The 9,328-nt window shown below is 33.8% G+C and overlaps 1 protein-coding gene across 2 annotated transcripts in view; it reads left to right on the top strand.

The window, feature by feature from the left end:
• LOC108755642 (myosin-IIIb-like) overlaps positions 1-7,690 on the top strand; it is a 10,689-nt gene extending 2,999 nt beyond the window's left edge. The window contains exons 6-17 of one of the 2 annotated variants that reach the window (XM_018498771.1): positions 71-399; positions 557-1,063; positions 1,336-1,619; positions 1,719-1,993; positions 2,088-2,455; positions 2,536-2,643; positions 2,718-2,974; positions 3,154-3,362; positions 3,503-3,580; positions 4,233-4,397; positions 6,703-6,724; positions 6,928-7,016. In XM_018498771.1, the coding sequence (XP_018354273.1) occupies positions 71-399; positions 557-1,063; positions 1,336-1,619; positions 1,719-1,993; positions 2,088-2,455; positions 2,536-2,643; positions 2,718-2,974; positions 3,154-3,362; positions 3,503-3,580; positions 4,233-4,397; positions 6,703-6,724; positions 6,928-6,939 (2,614 nt within the window). In that variant the 3' untranslated portion in view covers positions 6,940-7,016. Of the gene's footprint in view, positions 1-70; positions 400-556; positions 1,064-1,335; positions 1,620-1,718; positions 1,994-2,087; positions 2,456-2,535; positions 2,644-2,717; positions 2,975-3,153; positions 3,363-3,502; positions 3,581-4,232; positions 4,398-6,702; positions 6,725-6,927 lie in introns of both variants that reach the window. The other variant, XM_018498761.1, reaches the window with a different exon arrangement.
• Positions 7,691-9,328: the final 1,638 nt, after the last annotated feature.

Here is a 9,328-nt window from a genome sequence, read left to right as displayed (position 1 = left end):
ATATTTTTTTTTTTTTATTTAATCAACAAACTAAAGATAAATTTCGACAATAAATGTTGAAACTTTCCAGGGGTGAACGAAACTTTCATATTTTTTATTATATGTACGATGGCCTGGAAGCGGATGACCGCCTCTCGGAATATTATCTCGACCCTACACTTCGGAGATATCATCGATATCTCACGCATTACAGTCACACGTCGCAAACGCACATTGACAAGTTCCAGCAGCTCAAAATGGGTTTCAAGGTACTCGGATTTCAAGATAGCGAGGTAGACACGGTGTATCGGGTTTTAGCCGCTATCCTCCATCTAGGTGACATTGAATTTGCTGAAGTAGCGACACAAGACAACACCGACAATAAAAGCAGAGTCATCGACACTATTCCATTACATAGAGGTAAAATTTGTCTTGTCTTCTTTAGATTTGTTATAGTAGTCATCATCAATAAAAGTCCTCTAACATATATATTTAATATATGTGTATATAAATCTTGATAAGCGTATCACAACAAAAATCGATTACTGTCGTAATTATAGAAATACTGGATTTTCAGTTTCGAAGCTACTCGGCGTCGAACAGAACGATCTCCTAGAAGCCTTGACATCAAACTCGGTGATGACCAGGGGCGAGACAATCACACGGAACAATACGGTAGCCGAAGCTCGTGCAGCTCGCGACGCAATGGCCAAAGGTCTCTATGGCCGGCTCTTCGATTGGATGGTCAACCAGATCAATTGTTTATTGTGCTTCAGCCGTTCACCGAATTACGAGCCGCTAGCAATCGGGCTGCTAGATATCTTTGGCTTCGAAAACTTTCCTAGAAACTCATTCGAACAGCTCTGCATCAATATAGCTAACGAACAGATACAGTATTACTTCAACCAACACATCTTTACTTGGGAGCAACAGGAATACATGGCCGAGGGAATACCCGTGGATCTCGTCGAGTTTTCCGACAACAGGCCGGTTCTCGATATGTTACTAAGCAAGCCCATGGGACTCTTGGCGCTTCTCGATGAAGAGAGCCGATTTCCCAGAGCGACCAATCGATCTCTGATCGGTGAGTATTCCAGATACATTATTATTTTATAAACGTATTTTTCCTCTACTTTCACTCAACATGGATATACGATATTTTATGACGAAACATCTTAGAGTTGATTTTTTTTTTTTTTATAAATACTAATTTTAATATATTTTTTAATAAAATTCCTTGACAATTGTTATACTAACCAGTATACAACTTTTCACTTAAAGTCGCATCAACATATAGTGAATAAAACAGTCGACCTATTTTTATATCTTTTTTACTACTTGTAATTTTCCCGGCAGAAAAATTTCACAACAATATTAAATCAAAATTCTACGTACGCCCCAAATCGGACGCGGTCTGTTTCGCGATATATCATTTCGCTGGTCGTGTGGTCTATCAAGCCGAGGGATTCCTCGAGAAGAACAGAAACTTCCTGCCACCCGAAGTCATTCAACTGGTACGACAGTCGCAATACGACATGGTTCGGTTCCTGTTCCAATGCCCGATCACAAAAACCGGTAATTTATACTCGGCGCTGCAGGAGAATGACTCGAGAAAATCGCAATCAAATCAAAACACAAAGGTACGCGCGTGTGCGTGTGCGTGTGTATGTGCGCACTAATTTATATATTTTTTTTCATTTTTGTATATAAAGTATTAACGGCGTATTAATGTTTCGTAGGAACGTTATTCTAGTCGAGGTTTAGCATCACAATCGAGAGCTCAGCAGACGGTAGCGACGTACTTCCGGTATTCTCTAATGGATCTGTTACAAAAAATGGTGTCCGGTTCACCTCAGTTCGTTCGATGTATAAAACCGAACGATTCGAAAAGTCCACGTTTCTTCGATAAAGACAAAGTTGTAAAGCAATTGAGGTATACCGGTGTCCTCGAAACAATACGTATAAGACAAAATGGATTTTCCCATAGGATACCATTCAACGAATTTCTTAAGAGGTATTTTCAGACTGGTTACAATTACAAACGGAGAAATATGCAAGATATCTTCATTACAATTTTTATCAACTATACGAATCTATAAACTGTACAGATATTGCTTTCTTGCTTTCGGCTATGATGAACGCGTAATTGCCAATCGAGATAATTGTCGGCTTCTTCTATTACGATTAAAAATGGATGGATGGGCGTTAGGCAAGACAAAGGTTTTTCTAAAATACTACCACGTCGAATTCCTCTCAAAACTATATGAAGAACAATTGAGGAAGATAATTATAGTCCAAGCATGTGTTCGAAGATGGCTCGCAAAATTAAGATTTAAGAAGCAAAAATGGCAATTTGCTGTATCAGTGGTCACGTTACAACGCCATATTCGAGGATGGTTATCCCGAAAACGGACAGAACAAATATTGGCTGAAAAACGTGCGAAAGAGGAAAATGAGGCGCTTAATTTTATGATGAGTGAGTTCTATCCTCAATTTTGGTAATTTTCCTAAACTTAATTCCATTATGTATCCGTATTTATTTGAATATTTTTATAGATGAGGTGAAACGTAGAGAGCAAGAAAATATAAACATAAATAATCGCGAAAAACGACAAATGCGTAAAAATCTGGAAAAGAACGTTGCCGCGACTGTCATACAAAGTCGTACGTATAAAAATTGTATCTGCCACCTATAATTGACAGCCAAGAATATTGTATACAATTGAATTTTTATATAGACTTTCGAGGTTATACTATTCGTAAACGGTTTGGATACGATCTAGAGGAGCGTTTTAAGAGGATTTTAAACAATTATGACAATATATATGATGGCCACAAAGCGCTGCTGCGCGAAGGGCTAAAGCACGAAGACGCAGCTCTTATCGTTCAAAGATGGTACAAAAAAGAAGAGAAACTAGTCAGGAAGAAACCAACCATGAAAGATCCTGTGCATCCTAAACTACGACAAGCAGATCTAATTCAGTTTTCTCAAAATGTATGTAGTTAACAATTGTTTATAGTTTTGAAATTAATACTAAAAAATAATTTATTTCTTCTTACTCAAGTTCAACTCTAGTCTTTTCACTTAATACTAGAAATCGAAGAATACGATTGTTGAGTACTATTAATTTGATGAAGTTAACTGTTATCTATACGGTTCTATTCTATCGATAGGTACATATGAAGAACCAGGAGGTGCACAAAAATCTCCGTCGCAACAAACCTGGTATCAGATTGAACGATATCGAGGAACCTCCGCTCGATTACGTTCGTCCTGAAGGATTTAATATGGTGCAGTCGATATTACAGTACCGCAGCGGAATGCAGCCACAAGAGGAAGATAGTGTCAAATACTATCAAGATCTGAAGGAAGAGATGAGCAGGTAGATATATATATTGTATTTATATATATGTACGTACATACACATAAAAATCAAGGCGCGCTATGCTTTGATTTAACATCGCGAATTAATCAGAAATTTAAATGCTCAATTTTCGAATGCTTTGGCACTCGTATCGCAAGTGGTTCGGAATTCGAAGACGACGAAGTTGGCTGGGACTTGCCGTTGATACGGCTAGAGAATGACCTTCATTCATCGAGGTACACCGTATATAGATTTGATCGACTATGTCTATATAAATTTATCCTGACACTAATTAGTTATATATACATACATATATGTATATATGCATAGAAGATGTTCCAGAATACAGCGAACTAAACTGAGTCAAAATCCTCTACCTTTTGTCTTTTGCTGTTTTTGTATAAAGCTGATAGTACTTGAATAAAAAATTATTGAAAATCATTATTCTGCGATTTTTAATAATTAATATCTTGTTATTGCGAAAATTCAAAAGAGAAAATTTTTCGACTCACAATCGGTTTAGTTCGCTCTACTTGCGCACGAAATATTTGGCGATCATTCTGGAACCCTGTATATATATTTCTTAGCTATCGTTTACGCATTATAGAAAGCAAGAGGATTCAAAACACATGCCTGAATCTTTAAATTATAAAAAAAACTTAATTAAACACTTTTTTTTATAAGTTTCAGCAAAGAACTTGGTAGAATTAAATTTTTAAATTAAATATAAATTTTTATTTCTAAGCAATTATATTAGCATTTTGTACTTTGATTATAGTATTTTTGTGTACACACTCATGTTTAAATAGTCTCATGGTTAGATAAAATAGTTCATTCATATGTCATTAAATTTAATCTATATTGTAAAACGAGATAATTCTTGTACAGGGGTCAAAAGGGTCATATTCTGGAAGTGAGTGCCGAAAGGAGAGATCGTACAGTTCAGAGCGATTTTGTAGTGGCACCAGAGCAACATCTATCAAACATTTGGCACAAAGCCCTGCGACATCCTTCCGATCTTCGCAAAAACGAGAGCTCCAAGAAAAATGTCAAGTAAGAATTGCAACATACGTATATTTTATAAATTCTTTATACTTATATGATAATATTAAGAAACTTACTTGAATGAATTCGCGTTCAATCTAATAGTTAAAATTTAAGAAATTTAACTACGATAAATTTTTGTTCAATTATTCAAAATTTATAAAACAAATTGTAATAAATTTTTTTTGAAACTATATATAATTTGTAAAGGAGTATGTCAAAAAAAAGGTTGATTTTTGCTCATAAAGGTGTAACTAAAAAAAATTTTTATAGATTTTGACTTCCTGAATACGATAATGTCAATAAAAAATTCAGGATCAATAGAGAATACCTTAAAAATTGAGCATAAACATGATATATTTGAACAGATTTCAATATTCTTATTTACTTTTCAAGGTGCTCCCCAAGTGTTACAAACTTTTTAATAATTTTATCATATTCAGAAAGTCGAATCTACAAAAAACACTATTTCTTTTGCTTACATTCTTTTAGAAGAGGACAAAAATCGGATCTTTTTTAATATCTCCTAAAAAAAAGGCAGATTTTTGCCTAAAAAGATGCAAGTAAGAGAAATAGTATTTTTTATAAATTTCGATCTCTTGAATATGATAAAATTATTAAAAAGTTCGTGTCATTTGGGGAACACCTAGAAAAGTAAATAAAAATATTGAAATTTGTTCAAATGTATCATGTTCATGTTCAATTTTCAAGGTGTTCCCTATCGATCCCAAACCTTTTATTAACATTATCGTATTCAGGAAGTCAAAATCTATAAAAAACGCTATTCCTTTTACTTACACCTTTATGGACAAAAATCGGCCTCTTTTTAACATCCCCCTTTTGTACCAATTTTAATCTTAATACTAATTATAAAATGAACTTATATTTTAATAAATATCTAATAATGTAATACAAAGGACTATGCCCAGTTTGGGCCCTGACTGAACAGCATTGAGATCTAGCTAAGATTGTGAGCATAAAAAAAGGATTAAAAAGTTTCATATGCATAACTTTGTAAAATGAGTCCCTCGAGTGCTGCAGCTGTTCAAAGTTCGCTATTACGACCATGTAGGACTGGTGTTATTCGATTTTTCGAATCATCTAAATAGTATCTGGAATCCAATCCAAAATCTTGACGAAGATAATTAAAACCTTTTTTAAACCTCAAATGAATAGTTATAAGTGATATATATTAATTGATGAAGAGGGGAGAGAGAGACATTCAAAGTATGACACAAAAGATTTTGTGTTCGACATAAAAATGTTGCCGATATGTAGACCTTATCTCTCTTCAGCCAAATATACACTTTTTTTTTACTGCAAGATACCCTACTAATGTCCAATTTGATTTTGACAAAGAAGCTTCGTATTTTTAACTGTAACGTTTCCATCTCTCATTTCAATACATTTTCTTTTACAATGGCACCAACAGGCACGACATATATATTCAAGTGTGTTGAGTGAGGGCTCTTGTGGAACTACACTCTTGTTCCAAAAAATCTAGCACTTCCCCAGCCAACAAACGTTTACGCGATTGGTTTTTTTTTAAATATTTTCCACATTGCCCACAGTAAATCTCATCGCGACCAGTAGCTGCTTCGGGGTGATCCCGTATCAAAGGCTGGTTTATCCCGATTGATACATTCGCCGCCTGTCCATCCTCCCCCTCCCCCCCCCTCTCCCCCCAAGGCAAACTCCAGCAGGCCTATTCTGTAATTCTCAACGCAAATTTCGTTATCAATTTCGTTATAACGCTGCTGTGCAGCTCTTTCATCATGGTAAAAAAGCTGCGTAGCGGCGTTATAATGATAACGAAATATGCGTTAAAAGTTACAGAATAGGTCTGCAGGGGCATCGCCGTCGTTACAAGCAAATCCGAATTTCTGTGACATGACGGCATGAATCGCGACCAGGGACTTAGCCGGATTAATGAACTGTACCAAATACATTTTAGATATTACTTCAATGTCTTTGGTACAATCCGTTACCGCTGTCACCGCGAGCAGGTGCCCGGACGCAAAGAAATTAGATAAGACTGGTAGTACATGATCATAATAGCGAACTTCGGATAGTTCTAGCACTTGGAAAACCACTCCTATAAAGTTGGACTTATAGAATTTTTAATTCTCTTTTGATACCTTAAAATTTTAGGCATGTCCCAAAGTTGTTCATCCGGAGCCCAAATTCCCCTATAAAATTGGGCATAGTCCTTTAGACTCTCTGATAAAAATAAATCTAATTAAATACAAGAATTCCCACATAAATATCTAATAAAAATATCTAATCTCGCATTTATATCCTTATATATTGCCAGAGGCATTATGGTAAATTTTCAGGTAAAAATATTAATTTATTCACTACTTTTGATTAGTATAACATACGTACATAGGTATATCTCGTACAATTAGTGATTTTAGAATTTGCAAGTAATTTAGTGTCAATTCATAAAATAAAAAATATATAATTCGTTTTGAAATATGTCTTCCTTTAAGCTTTTTTTTCTTAAAGTCCGAATTCAAAACAGAATCCATTTTTCCAGTACAAGGGTTAATAACCTGCGTAACGCGAACCTGCACTCACACACGAGTGGACAATATACAACCGGTTCTCCGAATATCCACGATCCACCTGGCCTACGATTCACTATCGATGGCCGATATAGTGCCGTAAACGAACGTCAGAATATCTGTAATGGACAGAATCTTGTTAATGACCATCACAATTCCGTTAATGAATATCACACATCGATTAATGGTACATCGATCAACAATCATCAGACTTCCTGTAAAATAAATAACGGCATTGCAATGAGCCAGATAAAAATTTGGAATACTGAACAATCTGAGTTAAATAACGGTTTGATAAACAATAGATCCGAAAAGACAGATCGATCGAATCATAGGCAAAATGGCTGTCCGATGAAAAACCATCAGAATAATATAGATCATAAGAATGATCTGAATCGATTAGCGAACGGAAAAGCGACAGATCAAGAACAGTTTCAAAATGATACTTCCAATATTACAACTAATCTTAGGCAACTTCTAAGGCCGACGGTGATTGAGAAGCGGCAAGAAAGTGCCAAGGCTGAATACGATACGGAGGACATTAACGGACCTTACAATTTTCGGCAATTGCTAAGACCGACCGAGTATCTCCCGACTGAATCTTTAAGGAAAAGGAAAGGAGGGACCGTTTCCAATGGAGTGCCACTGCCGAAAGACAAGGCCCCGGAGAAACATGTTAAGAGAAGAGCGCCATTGGCACCGACACAAAACAAATTGATGAACGCAAACAAGTGATATTAATTTATATTATTCAATGAGAATATTTCAAGAGATTTGATTTTATAAAGGATGATTTCATTTTTATGAATAATATCTAATACAAAAAAGTCAAAAATCAGATACAAAAAAAGTAGTTAATTGTAAAATACTAAAAATTCTTAATTAAACGCGTATATGTATTTTCTTTTGATAAGTAGTGAAATAAGTTAAAATTTTATTATTATTGCCATTTATACAAAAAATAATCTATTGTAAAACTTAAATGTTATTATAGGATAATTCTTATATATATATAGGAGGTCCAATATATTCTAAGTAGAATATAAAACGAGATAATTATATTTTGTGAACGTATCACATTAAATTAAGCAACAAAAGTAATATATAATATTTATCGCAATTTATGCGCATTATATGTAAAATGCAAATATTTTCCAATGGAAATATGTATTTGTACTTTACATACGAATATATGCAGTAGTCACAGTAATATCCTATCGAAATCCCATCGTTTTAGCAGTTCTACATTTAAATTCTTCCTTTTGGTAAAAGTACAAAATTGTGTATATACAAAGCTGCGCGATTTCAAAATCTAAAGAATTTTCTTTGGTTACGTCTACAATCACGTGCAAATGTATTTGCAATATTCATATAAAACAATAAGAATCTTATTTTAGACCGTACATGTGAGAACACAACCAATACGAACTAGAAATTAAATGCCTATACCGATCAAAGCTATGGATTTTTAGTGTTTAAATAATTCATATAAAAATATGAATAAAGTATTTTGTGATAATTTATTTTGAAAAGATAACTGACAAAGAAAACACTAATAAATGTGAAATTTTATCTTTGCTAAAAAATGTAATTATTAATTACACGAGAGCAATGTTCAACAAATTCGAACTCACATTATGTTCGAATACACTTAACTTTATAGCATAAGTCATTAATGTTATCAGTGACGGATTAACGCATAGGCAAACAAGGTACTTGTCTAGGACAGCAAATTTGAGGAGGAAATTTTTTAAACAGAAAATATTTACACAGTTGAAATAAATTTTTAATATACAGTCAAAAATTATATTTATAGATAAAGAATATTATATTTATAGATATTTATTAAGGATTATTAAATGTTTTCACCAACTAATATCAGGGTATAAACCTTTATTTTTATCCATTTTCTCTTTTATCAAATTTATGAAAATTAATGAAGCCATCTGGAGGCGGCTAGATGTTGGTTGGCCTAAGGGCGGCAAAATGTTTAATCCGTCACTGAATGTTATTATCCCCTCGTGAAAATACGTACGAGTTCATGTCTAGAACTAGTCATATCTAGCTTTACTTATTCATAAGTGTTCATTACTTTTTTTTTTGCAAGTATGAATAAATCAAGTTTATTACAAATTTGTATGATTAATTAATCATTTATTTTGTATGTCCAAAGTAAATAATCGGAGTTGCTTAGTAATATATTTCCAATTCATTTAACAAGAAAAAGAAAAGAGAAGCTTATTCCATGAATATCATTTTTGGGGAGATTAAATTTATCTTCTACAACAGGTATGTCTCGATTAAATCTTGCTCCATTTAATCCGCGGTTTTTATTTATCTTTCTTAAATTAATTTAGTTTGTATGGAAATATA

Source organism: Trachymyrmex septentrionalis, unplaced genomic scaffold (assembly GCF_001594115.1).
Source record: "Trachymyrmex septentrionalis isolate Tsep2-gDNA-1 unplaced genomic scaffold, Tsep1.0 scaffold123, whole genome shotgun sequence".
Classification (NCBI taxonomy): domain Eukaryota; kingdom Metazoa; phylum Arthropoda; class Insecta; order Hymenoptera; family Formicidae; genus Trachymyrmex; species Trachymyrmex septentrionalis.
This window is presented reverse-complemented; position numbering and strand designations above follow the sequence as displayed.